Below are 18602 nucleotides of genomic sequence, written 5' to 3'. Positions count from 1 at the left end.
TGGCATATAACCTGGTTTAACCAGCACCATTATTTATTGAAACTCCTAAGAGTTTGTTTTACTCAGCCATTGCATGTCCTTGTCCTGAAAATGGTCCCTGCCCAGGGTGAGGAGGGAGGGCAGGTCAGAACAGCGGTGTGTTAAGTCCCAGCAAGGAGCAGGAACAGAAACCAGCAGCATGGCTCTGGGTTGCACTGGGAGCAAACTCTCATCAGAACTTCTTTCTGGGATGGGTAAGTTACTCAAATCCTAATGCACAAGCTGGGAAAAGGAGGTCAAAGTAGAAAATGGTATATTTGGTGCTAGTCCACATCCAGACACGTGGTCACGTTGTTTTTACACGTGAAACTTGCCACAAAGGGAATGAAAACTATTCACTGGACCTGTGCAGTTATTCACACACCTATCTGCAATCTACCACTGAATTGTCACAGCCACTGACAGGGTGATGTAAAGAGGTTGCATTGGAGAAAAAAAAGAAATGGACTTAGTCACAAAGACTTTCATTTACAGAGAAAAAAAATCAAATCAAGTTCTATTGCTGTCACAGTGGCTTTCTATCTAGAAAATGGTCGTAAAGCAAAACAGCGGTCAAAACCATCCTGCAAATCATTGCCAATACTATGGCAATATAATAAATGAATGTTTCAATCTTCAGCTTGAAACATTCATTTACCTCCAGTTCTGACCACCCTGCCTGGTGTAAGTAGAAAGCATTTACTGTGGTCAGAACAGTAAGGGACAAATATCAGAAAAACAATTCCCGGGGACTCTTTTGAAGATAGCCTAGGTGGAAATATATACAATTTGAGACAGGCTCTTTCCAGCTACAGGGCTCTATGAGAACTCAGCATGCAGCCCAGCTCAGTCCAGCCTGAGGATCTTCTAGTGAAATTCTGTTGAGAATAAATATTCTTGTGAAGCAAGGATTTCTCCCCTGTAAAACTGTCACTGCCTAATGAATAATCCCAGCCCAGTAAAAAAATTCATCTAAGGACAGACCAACACCTGAAGAAAATCTGCTCCATTTGGGAACACGGAAAAGAATCAGAAGAGCATGGATATCTTGCACAATGATTTCTGCTGCCACTAATCTAAATATTTATCCTTTTTAAGTGGCTGTCATAACTGAGAGGTTTCTTTCAATGGTGATATCAGAGGAGATATTCTGATCAGTTACCAGCCACTTCATGGCAGTCTGATTTAAATTGACTCATCCAGGCTGCAAAGTAGCCTGGATGAAAGAGCAAGTATATAAAGGTCAAGAAATATTTCTTCATCTTCAGAAACCATTAAATTCCAACCCCAGACACAGCTCCTGGGAATGAAAAATACTAAAATTCTGCATGTTCTCACTTACTCAAGTAATCACCCTGAAGGAAGGAAAACTAACTCTTAGTTATTTGCTTAGAAGGGCAGCAAGGTTCAACATATTTTATAATGAGAGTAACTTTCCTGTGAATTCCTGGATCAAGTTTGCTTATCAACGTTTGTTTAAAATGGTGCAGATTAAGTAGAGGGAGATTTTGGAGCTCACTGAGTGAAGTGCTTAATCACTTTTGTTAGAGGATTAATTAATAGGGCTGGTTTATACTTTTTTGTGTGTATTTACACATGGCTTTGGAGAGGCTTCAAAACATTTTAAAGAGCAATTCCTGCAAAGACTTAACCTCTGGTGGTTCAGCACCAGCAACTGCTGCTGATGTCGTGGTCCTCTTCCATTTGTCATGTCATCAGAGGATGGAAGACTTCGAAAGGGACAAGTGCTGTTCGGTTCACATGAACTATAAAACCCAACCCTCACAGTCTGAGTGATTTACAGCATGAACAACACATCACTGACATTAAATGGCAGAATAACAGTTCACATCCAAACGCAGCTGGCTCACTCTCCTCTACTGGTACTCCCTGCAGACAGCTCTTTCCACGCTCCAGGTGCCTTACTGTACAGCCAAAGAAGTGTGCTAAACCAGGAACTAGGCTCAGGATCCTTCTGTCTCCATTTTTCTGTAGGGAAAACCTCAGTTTATAACCAGTGGGGATGTCTACCCACCGTAAAAAGCAGCAGTGTTGGCTCCTCCAGCCCCACACCGTGTGGGCTGACACCTCCCACAGCTGCAGATGGCTCCAGTGTGCTCCTGTCCCAGTGCACAGCAACATTGTGCCAAGTTTTCCAAGCTTTTCCATTACTCCAAAGGGACAAATGTCATTGTACAAGATGAGGTGACTCAGCTGTGAAGATTTGGTTTTCTATAGAATTTCTCTGCACTAGCCAGATACTCTTCTTTTATGCTGTCAAGTCCCTTCAAGAGACAAGGACTGTGTAATGCCAGTGAATTACACAACAACTGTTACCTCTATTCAAGCTGTTTACCTAACAGTTTTATTTTCCTCTCTTCACTTCAGTATCATTCTTCAGTTCCACTCTAACTTAATGTCAAGGAAAAATGGACACAAAGAATGCAAAACAGCCAGGATAAAGGGATAATCTTCTTTCCTCGCCTGTGGTGACTGAGACAAGAAATAATGACCTTCTATTCAGCTATTCTGTTGGTGATTTGAGGGTAAACACGAGGTAAAATTTCCTAACAGGAAAGGCAGAAGAGAACAGATTGCTGGAGGAGGCTGTGATCATCCCACCAGTGAAAGACTTTAAAATAAGGTAGATAAACTTGAGTTGGGGGGTGTTTGACCCTGCAGCAGAGAAGAAGAGGAGGCAGATAGCTTCCTGGGGACCTTAAATCTGTGATCCTACAACCTTAGAGACTTTGTATGAAGAGACTGCAAACCTGGGACACTTTACCCTAGACACTGACATTATCTAGTCTATTCTTACACTCTCAGAAGTTTTGTACTGCTGTAGCTGGTTTGGATGTAGAGGTCTTCCATAATTTAGTGGATGTTTAGGGTTTTCCCTTCTGCACTGGGGCTAATTCTGGAGTGACAGAGTCCACCAGTGCAGCTACAGAAATTTACAGTGGCCAAAGTCCTGTCTTTTGGTCCCATGTCTCATTTGGGCTCATCTCTTGAACATGAAAGCCACTTCCCCTTCACCTCCTCTATGAATGTTCAACCTGTGAAGGTTTCACTTTGGTTTACCTCATATTTTGCAGCAATTTGACATATCCAGGGCAGACCAGTGTTATACCAAGGATACATCATGGAGGAACCATCTGCCACACACTCAGCCTGGGTGCCAAACCTTACAGAAACCAGCAGCATGTACCCTATTCCACCCCTCTGTGGAAAGATGCCAGTCAGTACCTTTTCCTTGTTTCATTGGATTTGGCAGTTTTGATGGTGCTCCCATCCTGGGTAATTTCTCTCTCCTGGGAGGCAGGAGCATCTCTGACTGGAAGTGGAAGTATGACAGTCTCCTGAGTTACAGGTAAAACTTCATCTTCTGCTCCCTGCTGACCCAAGTGTTGCTTGGCATAGTCAAAGCCTTGTACTGGCTGCAAAAAGAATAGGAGAAATAAAAGAAACTTCCAGCATGTTATGTTAACATAAATTTTCAACTTCAACATAAAATCTCTCACTACCCCTTAACTTCTTTAATTACATAAGTGACAGGAAAAAATATGTTGATCACCATGTGAATGCCCAACAAGAAACCAATTTCTCATGAAATCTCCATTCCACATATTTTAAACATAATTAGTATAAAATTGAGCTTGGCTAACCTTTCTTACCCTGCTGTAACACCCCCAGAAATTCCTTTGACAGATAGTGGAAGAATGAGGATACGGAAGAAAAAAATTAGGAGGAAAAGAAATGAGACCATATAGAAAACTTTCTCTGACAAAACCCTTGTGTTTCCAAAGAAGGTGGGAGTAATTTATTCCCAGTCAAGACAAAGTAGAAAAGGCACACATCAAAGTTTCATGGGCAACATTTTCCAGAAAAGAATCTTTTTCAGATCAGTGAAATTATATTTCCCCTGGCTTGCCAATTGCCTGCTGGGAAGGATGTGATTGACTTCACTTGTTTCTCTTGGGAAGTGGCATTTCACCAGAGCCTTGCAGTGAGGCAGCTGAGGGTGTGTGCCCAGCCTCCTCTTCCCAAAGCCCATCCAGGCTTTCCCTGCTTCCTCTGCAAGGAAAAAACAGAATTAACACATGCCTCCTGGGCAAGGCAGCCACTCAAAGGTGGATTCTCTCAATGGAAACATTAAAGCATTTAGGCAAAACTTGACTTTCCAAACTTCATTTTCAATTGGAAGAAAAAGAGAAGGGGAAAAATACAACAACAAAGAAAACCCACAGAAACAACCTGCATTTTCTTAGGGGGCAAAAAAAGAATATGAAAAATAAATCGCTCCAAGAAATTCCTGACCACTTCTGGAAAAAACACAAAACACAAAAGTGTTCTTGCTACATTAAATTGAATTAATTTACCCAAAACTGGAAGGATGCTCTTGCTGAAGTACAAAGACTATTGACAAAATGCTAAAAAAAGCACTACAAAACACTTCAAAGTTGAGTAGCTTTGATTTTAAACCTCAAACATACTTTAGGAAACACACTGGAATTAGTTCATGACTGATTAGTCTCTCCGTGTTCCTGTCATGTCATTATTGAATATTTTACTTCCAGAAGAAAATCAGCAGGAGAAAAAAATTAGCTGATGGCACAGGAAAAAAAGGATGAGCTCTGAAAAGAACGTTTTTTTCTTGTTGTGTCCCTTACTAAATCTGTTGCTATAAATAGAGATACATTTCATAGGTGAGTTCAGTCTGAAAATAATGGGGCTGCCTTCTACTTTTTAAAACACAATAAAATGTGCTTTTTGCTTATGGGGATCTGCATGGCATTCCCAATCTCCTGTTCAAACTGAGGCTAATGATCTCTAATGATGCTAATGATTTCTAATGTGCTCCCTTATTTCAGCACCCCTCTGGTGAAAGGAGCTTCCGTGCATTAAGGAGTCACTAAGTGGGCTAATGCTGATTTGGGAGAGCAGACAACTCCACATCTTACCACTATAGAACTCTCAACATATCAGAGAAATGCCAATTCACCATCACCCCTCCATGGTAAGTCATGAGGGAGCCTTCTCCTTGCCCTCCCCTGAAGGCAGGGTACCACAAAAGAGCCACCAAAGCAGCTGCAAAGGGAGGAAATGAAGAAAGGGAAGGGAATGAAGAAAGGGGAAACAGAAGCTTTGTGAAGGACAGCTAGGAAGAACTGCACAATGTGCTAGACAGTAATATTGTTAACCAAAATAATGTTTTTAAATGTCATTATCGATATTGAGTGCCAGAGTTAAGACCCTCCTAGATATTCTGCAAAAAAAAGGTAAAAAAAGAGGCAATTAAATCAGTTAGTTCACCCTCCATGCCTTTGAAAGACTAAAATAAGTTTCAACTTACACTTCATATCTTATATAAAAACAAAACCAAACCAAACCAAACCAACAAAAAAAATAACCAAACCAAACCAGAAGCAGCAGAACATGAGAATTACTAAAGAATTCTGCAGTGTCCCAGCTTGGATCTGCCAAAGGAAGAAAATGAAGGATTATTTTAATCTGAGTTCTACTTACCACCATGTCTAGCAACAAAATGCAATAAAGGAAGAGCTGAGAAAGCCATCCTCATCAGCAGACATATTGCATTAAATAAAATTTGATCTTGGAACCCTGCTCCGTGAAAGCCCACAGGAGCAGATGGCTTTACCACCCCTGAAGGGAACTGGCAAGACTAAATCATGATCAGGCACTGCTGAAGCACTGCAAGAATAGATGTCCAATAGGACCAAAACACTGAGAAAGACCGGGGGACTGGGATTTTAATATTGCTTTTGAAATAATAAATGAGTGATGAGACTATTAGATTACACTGCCTGGCAAAGGGCAGAGTGAATGTAGAGAGTTGTTTCTGGGAGGTTTTTTCCTTGTAATGATCATGAAAAAGACTTTAAAAAAAAAAAAAAGAAAGAAATGAAAAAAAAAAAAAAAAAAGAAAAAAGAAAAAAGGATGATGAGCTCCTCCCCTCTATAGGTACACCCAGGTACACAGTTTCACTGATTTTTTTTTCTCCATGTCCTTTATCAAACTGACAGCCATTGTTTTCCCATGGTTGCACTATTTGCTTTTGTTTGCAGGTCTTAGATTACAGATCTTATCTCTGTTTACCTGCAAACTTATTCTTTCATGGTCTGAAAAAAAAGGAGAGGTGAAAAATCAGACTACAGCCTTTAAAAAAGCATGCTGTGAATGAAAAAGCAAGAGATGCAAAAGTTAACATCCATCCAAAACCTTAAGGTAAAAACAGTTGCTTAAAAAAACTCCAGCATTGAAATAACATTAAAATAAAATCCCATCAGAATTCCATCAATTTGAATTTATACTTCTTTTAATTTTACAACCAGAGAGAAAACTGAAAAAAATTAAACCAGTCCCTTTCCCCTGCAACTTAGTCCAGATGTCCCTGACTGCTGAGGCAGAACAGCAACACAATTCCCAAGACAGATACCATAAACCACACTATCTAAGAGAGGTCACTTTGTAAACTTCATTTATTTACCCTTCAGTCTGCTACAACAACAACAACAACAAAAAAAGGCGTTCTTAATTACCAGGCACAACCACAGCAGCCCTGCTGTTAATGCTCCATCACCTCCCCCAGCTGCACAAGGATATTTCATGCTAAATGTTCCATTACCCCTCCGTGCTGCGTTGGAGCACCCTGTCCCGCTGCAGGGGACGGAGCGTCTGGAGGGACTGGGAGTGTCTGGAGGGACGTGGGAGTGTCTGGAGGGACGCGGGAGGCAGCTCTGCTCTGCTCTGGAGGACCCGCAGCCTCCCGCTGCTCCCAGCAGCAGCAGGACTGCAGAGATGAGCAGGCAGCTCCGCTCTGCCAGTCCCCTTGGAACAGGACTCCTGGAGTCCGAGCACATGAAACAGCACCACTGAAAACAAAAACACCTGAGATCCGAGGCTGCAGGTATCTCATAATATCCTCCTTTGCTTTTGCTGGATATTCAAAAGGTATCAAAAAATTGCTCCAGTGATTCGACAACAAATCTCGGACACACGGAAACAAAATACTAAAGCTGCTGCTTAAACTAAAAATCACTCCACTGTGACTCCACTTAGAGCAGAGTCAGCATTAATCAGCAGTCTCAGGCACTTTCCTGAGCCATGAAATACAACATATTCATTTTAAATGTGATATGGATATGTGCTCATCAGCTATTTGTATTGTCAAACTGCATGAAACGTGGCAATTACAGTTCAAGCAACTACCACTATCCCTTAGGCTGGGATTAAAAATAAAACTAAAATTGTTCTTTTTTAAATGACCTTATTTCATTATTTTCCCAAATATGTTTCTTAGCCTTACTTTAAGTAAAGATGCTGAAATCAGGAATGACCAAACCAGTCCATTCCCAGTCCCGCTGCAGAATTTATCTTCCACAGTCCATATACCAGCATATACTCTAAACTAGACGTGGCTGAACCTTTTTGATGAAGCCATCATTGTGAAGCTAAACAGGAAGCAATTTAGCTTTCATTTGGAAATGCATCACTTCTCATATAATGAATTAAATAAAATTTTATGGAGTCTCAAAATAAACCATAAAGGGGAAATGCACTCCAGAAGTGGAACTCCTGCACTCCAGCTGTAAATATGAACAAATCTGCAGGAAAACCTCCTGAAATGAGTGTAGTGTGGGTGCTGGGAGCTCAGCACCAGTAGTTTTGTTCTGCAGATCCAGCTCCCATCTGATGACATTGGCTGCTGATGCAAGTGTAACCTGACTGAGCAGGCTTTAACCTGACCATGTATTTTATAGCCTGATTAAATCTGATTTCTCAGGAAAAGCAAAAATCCCATTTTCTCTTTCTTTTTTGAATGCCAACTGTGGATTAAAATATAAAAATACTTTCAAGGGTTTTTTTCTGTGCTGTAGCTTCTACCAGCAGTGGGGTTTCTTTTTTAAATAGCAACCTTCTTCAGCTGTAAAGCATCCCATAAAGATGGGCAGTTCAAAGCAATATACAAACTTAGTCTTATTTTTACCTCTAGCTGGGATTAAGACTATATATAAAAAGAATCAACTGGTGCACAGTATTTGCAACAGCCCCTAATGAAGCATTATTTGCATTATAGAGGCTTCAGTGGGGTGTTACATATCACTGCAATGGTATTAATTTTTGTTTGTGTTTCACTTCTGCAGATCTAGCCTAAACACTAGATGGATAGCAGTGGATAAATAGATGAGCACACTGGAACCAAAATGGAAATGTCTTTTTTTTGCATCATTTTTGATACAAATGTCTTGTTTCCAACTGGCACCAGCTGCACCCATCTGCAACGAACCCAAGATAAGGAGAAGGGAGCTGTCACACGCATCATGACTTACTTCAACTCTCCCTCCAATCTACATTTTTCAGCAGAAGCAACAGAGCTGAAATCTCAATAATCCTGCTGTCTGTAGCATTAAGAAACCAAAGAAAAAATTCATCATCTCAGTCCCATGCCAATGGAGAAGAACAAAGTCAGCTAAAAGGGCAAAGGAACAGTATGCCTTACACACAGGCTCCGTGGGCTAAAAACTCCTACCTTTGGTTGGCCCTGTTCAAGAGCCACAGAATAGCACCATTGACAAGGCAGACTTTTTCACTGTGGAGACAAATCAGTATTCTGTGCCATTTTCTGTTAGAGAATCAAACTGGAAATGCATTTGCTTTGGGAAAAAAAACCCATCTTGTAATTGATATGGGTTAGTAACTTTAAGAAAAACGTAATTGTTTGAACCCAACAAGCAATACCCACAAATAAATTGGAAAGTTCAAAACATCTAAGAGAAAAATAGCAGTGGGAGAACAAAAAAAATCCAAAGAATGTCTATTCTGGATTAGCATCTGAGGGGAGAACTTCTGGTTGGGACCAGGTCCAAACTGCTGCCAAAGCCCAGGGCTTCAGACGCTGCCACCTGCAGCAGGTAGGAGCAGGTTTTGAGATCCTACAGGAGACGTGATGCTGAGAAGCCCCAGGCATAATATCCCATGTCCTCAACTTTGAGAAGGAAGCAACTGCCCTGGGTGAAGCCTCCTCAGCCCTAATGGCTCAGTGCCTGACATGGCTGTGTAAGGGCTCTTCTGTCACCGCAACCTACGCCCGAGGGACGAGCTGTGATGGAAGCTGATGAGTCCTGAGGGATCCAGTGGTATCAAGGACAGAGGAGAAGCGCAAAGACCCAACCTGTGAGTAACAACCATTTCAATCCCAAACATTCTTCAACTACATCTATCAGAGAAAGCGTTACAACCTCAGAGAGCAAACGGACGTCTTTGGATCCCGCGATCGGTCGCTCACCTTCGCTCTCTGAGGCAGGTTCATCATGGTGTCCGGCTTGAAGTCGTTCTTGTTCTTCCTGCACAGCACTGCTGTGATGATGATGATGATGACTGTAACCACAGCAATGGGAGCCAGCACCGCTGCAATGATCCACAGGTTGTTTGGGGGGTTCTTCACCACGGCTACAGAAAATTGCAAACCAACACTGGTAAGCTTCACTGTGCAACAATCCGACTGCTTCCAGTCTTCAACCGTCTCCATATAAAAATTAGTACAAAAGGACTGTAAGTAATCTAGCTTTCTATACAAAGGAATACCTTAATTAAAAAAAAAGCAACAACAAACAAAACAAAACAATCAGCAACACTCTTCAATACACAAATCCCTGGGCTCTCTTCTCTTATTTATATGCAAATACCTGTTTATATGCAAAAGCAGCCATCCACTCCAAATCAAGTTAGATGCCATATTAGAAATTACTCCAGTGGTTCGTTTACAGAATAAACAAACAAACAAAAAAGGTGCAAGTAATATATCCTTAACTATTTTTCAAACACAAATCCAGCTTACAGCAAGGTAGCATGTGTGTTAAAAGAACACACATGGAGTTCATACCTGGTGTCAAAGACTTACTGGCTCAGCAAGGGTGAAGTGGCAGAGCTTTTTCAAAAACAGTGAAGCTAAACACTCTAATATAGTTATTATCAATATCAATAGGGCAATAAGAGAATGCTTCTCTTGTGCTCTAGAAATAATTTATCATAGTTAAGGTCAAACTGAATCCATTATTTCTGAAGGAGTAGAAATAATGAGGTTGGAAAGAGCTACTTGCAGATATATATATTCCTTGCACCAGGAAAAGGGTACGTTTCAGAAATGCAGTGATGCAAAAACATTTTAGATTCCATTTTATCAGAATAATCTCTCTCAGTATGAACCTTCAACTTCTTCACACATAAGAGATCCTCCAGTGACACATTCCCAGTCCTCTCATTTCATTTCATTTCTTTCAGGAAAAACATCAGATAATCTCCTTATAATGCTGAATTCTGCTGTAGTGAAACATTTAGTGGACTTCACCATGATATCTCTGTTTATTTTCCTATGGCACTGGTTGCTGGTGTGGGCAGGCAACTGTGAGAATACCAGCACAAAGCAGCCATTCCCATTTCCCAGGGGACTGGTGCTTTCAAATGTCATTGAGCTTATGAGCTGTCAGAGGCACTCAGCATCTTTCAGGATCAGACTTCAAATGCATACCAGCTTGTTCAGCAGCAGTTCCAAAAGCTGAAAGTCTGGCTGAAGCCTGAGTCTGTTTTCTTTGTAGATTTGCAGCTTTTTGCAAAGTCAATGTACTTTGTTGGGTGATGTAGTAACAGCACCATTAGGTACAGGACTTGAGCAAAAAGACTGTCCAAAAAAACAGGTTGAAGCCTTTCAAGGTTCACTTTTCAACAGACTTGCATAATTCTTAATTGCTGACTCTGACATTTAGTTTGGGGATGAAAGGGCTGTGGGGAAGGAAACTGAATCTGAATTTTAACAAATAACAGTAACTTTAATTACAGACTGCTGCTGTGGGAGCAGCAAACAATTGCTGGAAAACTATATTTATTCTTTGTAAGGAATGCAGAGGGAATGATGACCTTATGGCTAATGGGACAGACATTTAGGAGTCCTAGTTTACATCTTTAATTCAGTTACCAACTTCCAATGTGACCTTAAGTCAACCCATGGTTCATTTAACTCAAAAAGACTTCAGTGGAATTTGAAACAAGCCTTTCATTCTCTTATAACTCAGTCTCTTGCTTATAAAACAGGAACATCCATATTTTTTGATATTATTCGTCTGTCTTGTCTAACCCGACTATGAGCTCCCAAGGGTAGATGTGTTTCCTTACTGCATTTTGGAACAGAACTTTTCATTCTGCTATAAAGAAATTATAATGAGCAAAAATGAAATCCACACGAAGTATTGTCTTTGGTAATACAAAGACACATTGCAAATAACCATGTCCAAAATGAAAGCAATTGATTTTTTTCTCCATAATAAGGTATAAAGATATATAAACCTCCTACATTTCAAATAGTCTGCCTTCAGAATCTCAGTTACCCCAGGTCATAATTTCAATTTCTGTATATTCTCTTACAGTATTCTATGCATACTTCACTGGTATGATAATCTACAGATAAATAAGGCTGCCTCATCAGACCATGGAAATACAAAGTTGGATGATGAGTAGCAGATGTCATAATTGCCTAAATACCCATATAAATCACAACACTGCACAAAGAGCTAGGAAACTGCTATGTATTATCTATATCTTCTTTAGTAAAAAATGCATTAAAGAAATATTCTCACAGAAAACAGAATTATTTAGAATTTAAATGCTGGAATTTAAGGAAGCAGGGATGGAGATCAACCTATTCAGTCGAATTAAAGTCAGTAACAGACCATGATTGAATCAAGGATCAGATACAGTACATAGTGCATTCTCTGGAAATTATATCATATTTCTGCCTTCTAACTCAATCCTATGTTTATGGATGATATATAAATTGCTTATTACAGTGGTCCCTTCTTTTCCTGTCACCATTGCATGTAATTACTTCAGTATCACTGCTCTTTCAAGTAGATATAATTGCACCAGAGAGACCCATTTTATATGCTGTTTTGTCAGTAAGAAGATCCAATAAAGAAGTCCACTATATCATTTTAATTTCATCTAGATAAAAACCTTGGCAAAGTAGAGAGACTCAGTTAGCTAAAGGCATCAATTTGTACATTAAGCTCTTAACTGCACAAAAAAAAAAAGGCTCCAAGTTCCACCACAGGTTTATGACTGTGGGTCAACTACACAGGAATATCCAAAAAAAAAGAAAATCTAGAGAAATTTGTGTCCACAATAACTCAGTAACTGATGAAGGTCTCGAAAGACCTTTACTTTTCAAGAATGGATTCCTTTTTAGCCACATTGTTCTGAATGATATTGATCATATCTTGAATCTGAAAACTGTCCATACACACAAATAGTTCTTTTCAACTTCACTTTTCTGATTTGTGTCTAAACAACACCTTTAACAACCACGTGGTGCACTTGACAAAGTTCTCAGTGAAAATTATTATTTTAAAAAAATAATAATCTCTTTGAGACAGAACCTACGTTATTCTGAGCAAGTAAAAAACAAAGGACTTCTTAATAGCCCCCACATTTGACTTTGGGGCAAGTTATTTGAATAGCAACTTTGCCCCAGCCATCATTAGCCTGTGGTTTAATTAACTAATCAGAATTAATTCCAACTTTACTGTTCCATAATGTTCAGCCCATGGATGTTACTCTGTGTGATAAGTGCAGGCTTCCCACATCTACCCTGGTGTTTTCACAAAGAAAGAAAGAAAGGAAGAAAGAAAAACAACAGAATAAAAAAAAAAAAAAAGGATTAAACTACAGAATTTTTAAAAGAACTCTTACGATCAGCTTGGACTTGGATGACATAGCCCAGGGTCAAGGCCATGCGTTGGGAGTCAACGGTGCTCAAAATTTTGGCAGCTGCAGTGCCCAGCAAAGGCTTCCCATTGTATAAAGTGTAATACGTCAGTTCAGCCGGCTCCTTGGGGCCTGGGATACGCTGAATTTTTACCATCTTTAAGGGAAATAAATAAATAAATAATGAGAGAAGGAGAAATAAATTGTGTTTGCATTATACCACGGCAAAACTTGCCAGCAGCTATCTAAAGGCACTGCCCACAGGGAACTCCTCCGAGACCTCCTACAAGCATAAGCTCCATGAAAATGTTCTCACAGGATCAGAGCTTCTCCCCTTCATAGCCCAGGCTAAGTCAGTCAGTCAGAGGACTGACTGACTGACTTCTTAAAAAAACATTTAAATACAATCCTAAAGTAAAACCCTACTCTAAGAAAAGCATGCAGTAAAAAGGAGGAAAGGGTCAAATGTTTGGACATTACAGTCCTCTGTAAAGAAGGAATTCTTAATAATCTGTCCTAACCTACTGTTAGGACATATTGCAGTTGAAAAATATCCTCACATTTCACTTCTATCCTCATTATTTTTTATCCCAGGCTGATAATAAAGAGAACCATGTTTTTTCCCATTTTATTCTGCAGAACACTGTCAGAATTTTCACATTGTACCTGTACCTTTCCTGAGAGTAGAGAAAGTGTCAAAAATTTCTAATGATGAGAAGAAAATGAGTTTTATGATTCTTCTCCATTACAGTATGGACTGTATGGAAATTTTACAAAGAGTCACACTTTTGGCAAGCAAAACATGTTCCTTCTTCAAATTCTTTCAGTGGGAAAACACAAAGAACTGTGGGTAAATGACAAAAGTAGTAGCTTGGGTTTATATATCACAGCAATCAATTATTGAAAAGTATAATGTAACTTTTTGAAAAAGCAACACCTTGTTCTCTAATTTTTGAAGACTGAAGAACATATATTTCAATTGTCCATAATAACAGTTGGCTTAATTGGTAAGAAAACAAAATATGACCATTTCAAAATACTGAATGTGAAATGCTGTAAATAAGAGAAAGATGATTAATAAATTATTCAGGTCTAAAATCTCTACTTCATGTGATCTGTGGCCACATGGTTTGATGACTAACCCTGCAGAAAGGCTGCCTCTTACATTTTTTTTCCAACAAAAAGAAGTTCTAGCTCTGAGTTACCTAGGAAACTTTTTTGATGAATAAAAGCTTGGAACTCTTCATTATGCTGAATACGAGACTTTACGCTAAAACATGTACTTTGTACCAATCCTCATAGCAACCAGAGAGAAAATATTTATTAACACTGATTAACTAATGATGATTTCTAGAAGATGAGGGGCTGACTGCAGGAAAAGACATGATTATTAATGCCACGCATTTCGCCCTTGCCGCTTTGATGTTCTGGAGAAAAAAACCCAAAAAAACACAGGAAATCTCGACCCAGTTAGGCACATCTTTTACACAAATTGAAGCTGGACACGTGAAAGCAAAGCCCTGGTGGTTTTTTTTAACACATATCCAGGTGCAACCGGCGTGGCATTGACCACCTGCACAGTGTAGCTGCCCACGGTGGTGGCACGTTTGAATCGCCTCCCTTGCTGGTGGGACATCATGAACAGCGGGGCCAAGCGCTGCTCCATCAGTCGGGCAAAGCTCTGGTTGTTCAGCCCCAGCAAGGCCATATCAACCCCTTGAATAACTGTGGGAATGAAGGAAGAAAAACCACATATCAGCACGTATCTTACGTGGACAGGTAAAATAAACACGTGTTCTGTGAGACGGTTTGGAAGGTACTGACCAGCTTAGAATAAAAACACCTGGGCACTGTTACACCTCCTCAGTAATTCCCAATGTGTACATAACACCCTTCTGTTTCAGCCCCTGCACTGTTCTTCCCAGATAATGTCAGTCATGTTTCAGAGAATAAAATCCTCAAAAAACATTTTTAGGCCTTCAGTTTACCAAAATGGCTCTGGGAAGCACCTAATCTATGATCTTCAATGTAAAAAGTAAGTTAAAACCTATTTGCAAGCTGCTGGTTTAATGCTTGTTGCCAGATGCTCCTGTTAACCAAACCAGTTTCCCCTCCTGCAGATTTGAAATCAGAAGTTAGGATTTTGTACAACTCAGTTTGAAACAAAATACCCTGGTTTGAGAGCACCAAAAACTGAATAACGATTTCTGAAGCATAAATGAATGTAAAATTTAGAAGACACTGGATTAACATAAAGTTCAAAAAAGTGATATGGCATGATGATTCAATTCATACATATGTACGATCTTTTCAATATTATTTAAAAAAAAAATCTACTGGGACCACCATGATTTTTTTTGAAAACAAAGTTTCCAGTGTAATATCAATACTACTCCATTGCAGTAGGTGCACAGAGGCAAGAAATGAAGGATGAGATTATCAGGGTCCATATGGGGAAGAGCAGTAGCGCTCTCTCAGAGGCTCATAATCTCTGCATAGACATTTTATATCAAATTTATGAATAGATATAACAGGCACCAAATCCGTTTCATGTCAGACTCCTTTTCGCTTGCTCTCCTGAGCATTAAACAATTCCAGGTGCAGACACACCAATTAAAAAGGTTTTGCTATCTACTCACTCAAAGATGTCTGGGGGAAAGGGTCTCTTTCTTGCCCCGTTATCATTTCTGAAGTCAAAATGGTTGTGAATGAGAATGTGGTACCAGTGAAATGACTTCATAAAGAAAGTATTTTGAAGCCTCTGAGCATTCTCTGCACCTTCTTTTCCACCAACAGAGAGTTATATGCCTAATGTTTTGGATGAAAAGGTAAAAATCTCCAGACCCAGACAGTCAGCAAATCATAACAAACTTCCTTGGTTTAATAGTTCACCTTTCTTCCTGGGCTATGTCTACAAGTGTCTTTTGACTTGTGAATTCAGATTTAAATCCAAGACCCAGGGAAAGAAAAAAACTAACAAACAGTCTATTTGTGTTTCAAAACTCTGAGAAGATAATGCTGCTCCCAGAAGTGCTTAAAGCAAAGTGCTATAAATTCTGAGGCGGGTGCTGGATGCAGGAGATGACGCCGTTCAAGATGATGAATCAGTTATGCCCCAGAGTGACTGTAAATACATTTGCCCAGTTGAGTGCAACAGGCAGCTTCAGTGGGCAGCCACTTATTTTTGTCTAAAAATACTGCACTGATGTGTTTATATAAACAACCACTAAAAATTATCACCTGGAGTGCATGGGGGAGGGAAGGAGATTAAAAAGTACCTGTTATCACCCAGTAGTCTCTAGTTGACTCCGAGACATCAAGGTTTGGATACTCCAAAGCTTTAAAAATAAAAGCGTTGAAATTATGTCATAACATTCCAACATCCTATACATTACATGCCCTGAAACTGGCTAACCAGACAGTGATAAATAAATTGAACTGTGGTCCAAGAGGAGATCTAGAGGCATAATTTTCAGTGTTACGATTTCTCTTCTCTCTGAAAAAGAACATTAAGTGTAAACAGAAGAGGCACTGCCACACAAAGTAGAACATACATCTCTCCTGTTGCCCAAATGCTGGCTTGTACATTGTCTGGGGCAAAGCCCAGGATTGCCCAGTACCAAGAATGATAGGTAACAGGTGTGTGTCCATGTTCTATACATTTCTGCTGCTTTCTCCCCTGCAGAAAACAGGATAGGATTCCATGTTGCTTCTCTGATTAATCCTTATGTAACCCAGACCACAGTTTTAACCTAAAATAGTGCTAAAATAAACCAAGATCAGACTCCACATGAATTACAAACGAGACTAACAAAACTGCAAACACACCTTGGAGTGTGGTGCTCTCTCTCACTCTGCACCATTTAAGGTATTACTACCATATGTGTTTACATCTGTGAGAAACTGATATTTGCCATTTTGGTGCCTTTTGTTTGCTTCTCCATCTCCAAAGTGCATTAGGCTGTAAAGCTCAATATGCTGCTAATTCATTATACAGCTCAGCATTTTTCTCAATAGATTTATGCAACGTGGAAAGCATTAATACTAGGAACTTAATTCAGAAAATATCCATGCCTTGCACACTGATGTGCTGCTATTGAGTTACCTTGATTTTTAAACACCAAAGTGGCGTGAAATAGTAAACATCGTAAAGGATCTGATTACGCACAGGAACTGCTTTTGAGGAGGGATTTCACAGCGTGCCCTGAGCTGTGCATTTCCATGACAGATTGCAAAGGCTCTGGAGGAGCCACTGGAGCCTACTGGGAAATAACATGCTCTGAGAACAACAGCAGTATTTGTTTGATAAACTGAAACAACAACACTGCCACATGAATAAGCATCAAACGCTCTTCAAAGGAAACATTTTCCAGACACACTATCAGTCTGGTGCCATAAACACTACGCTTGCATTAAGTTCTGAGTTTGCAGTACAGCTGCTGCACTGGGAATAAAACCAAGAACTCCAAAATGAAATATAAGCCATTAGTTGTTAAAGAAGCACTAGCTAAAGACTTTATCAGGTCTCTCCATTATGTGTGGGGATCAACAGAGAACTGCAGTACCACAAAAGTCTTGCAGTGTGACAAATGTCTTTCACAGCTCCTGACTACTAAGCACATGCCTGCGTTGCCTTTGTGAGAAGCACCATGATCCTCTTCCTATGCAACAGACCTATTTTGGAGCCTGAACACTTGAACTGAGCACAGCCATCATCAAAACTTCCTCCAGCTTTCTCCCTGTGCTCCTGGATGCCCCATGAAGACAAGTCCTGCACAAAGGGCACTCGACAGACAGGTTCACCTTCCAGCCATGAAAGGGAAGGATCCTGTCTGATAAGGAATGGGCTACATCCCTTCCTTTGTCAACAGCCTCCCTCCACCTCCTCTTGCCTGTGGAAAGACTGTGAAAACACAAGCCTACCTTGAGAGGTGTCTCTTACCTTGTGATGGAAACTCTGATACAAAAGTGCACCAACGCAGCTCAAGAGCTCATCGTTGGGCAGTTTCACCTATTTGTTTGCAAATACCATAATCTGATAGGTAATGCCTCAAGATAACATACACACCTCCTTTTCTACAGATCTGCACAATCACCACAGTTAGCTGTGATTCCTGACTGCTTCACAGCAGAGAGCGACCACTTATCCCACAGACAGCTCATTGTGCAAGTCACTCATGAAAAATTGCACAAGAGAACTCCTCTGCTATTGGGCTGTTTGCAAACAAAATGGACCAATGAAAAAAGATAACTTGTGTTTTCCCCAGCGCTCCCTTTCCAATAGTCTGCTTCTGCTTTTTCTTAGAATCAGAAAATGAACAAGCATTTTGGTAATTTTACCTAAAGCTACAAATCCACTCAGTTCAGAGTTCCGATCATAAAGACAAATTTGACTCTACCCTTATGTGCCCAATTATTTCAATGCTTGTGAAATGCAAAATTACAAACCACTGCATAGCCTTGGCAGTGAGTTTGAAAGCTACCAGAAGCTTAACCAGATCTTTACTGGTGTTTGAACACAGTATTTCAAATCTAACAAGCATCTGATGAAGATTTACACACAGTGAGATCAGCTGAAGCCTGCCCTTCCTTTACCAGTCCATTACCATGCACTGATTTCCCAGCATGTCCCTGTCTCTTCTCACTTCCAGTGAACACTGATCTCCAGTGAACCTGGAGATAACCTGTCTCTGCAGTAAGCTTAATTTCACACATCACATTAACAAGCAGATTAAACAGAAATCCCCATAATCAAACGTCTTGTCCCTTTAATCATTTCAGAGAAATTAGCAGAGTCGGAGAGCAT

The 18602-nt window shown here is 40.1% G+C and overlaps 1 protein-coding gene across 1 annotated transcript in view; it reads right to left on the bottom strand.

Moving 5' to 3' along the window:
• The window catches only part of KIAA1549L (KIAA1549 like), a 128326-nt gene that overhangs the window by 39227 nt on the left and 70497 nt on the right, over positions 1–18602 (bottom strand). Inside the window, exons 8-12 of the mRNA XM_027714515.2 lie at positions 16075–16134; positions 14370–14521; positions 12782–12953; positions 9327–9490; positions 3265–3455 (exon numbers count right to left, since the gene is read on the bottom strand). Coding sequence (XP_027570316.1) covers positions 3265–3455; positions 9327–9490; positions 12782–12953; positions 14370–14521; positions 16075–16134 — 739 coding nt within the window. The remainder of the gene's footprint in view (positions 1–3264; positions 3456–9326; positions 9491–12781; positions 12954–14369; positions 14522–16074; positions 16135–18602) is intronic.

Source organism: Pipra filicauda, unplaced genomic scaffold (genome assembly GCF_003945595.2).
Source record: "Pipra filicauda isolate LSUMZ 115617 unplaced genomic scaffold, ASM394559v2 scaffold59_size3379749_pilon, whole genome shotgun sequence".
Taxonomy (NCBI): Eukaryota; Metazoa; Chordata; class Aves; order Passeriformes; family Pipridae; genus Pipra; species Pipra filicauda.
The sequence above is the reverse complement of the archived record's forward strand: the minus strand, read 5'-3'. Positions and strand labels throughout refer to the sequence as shown.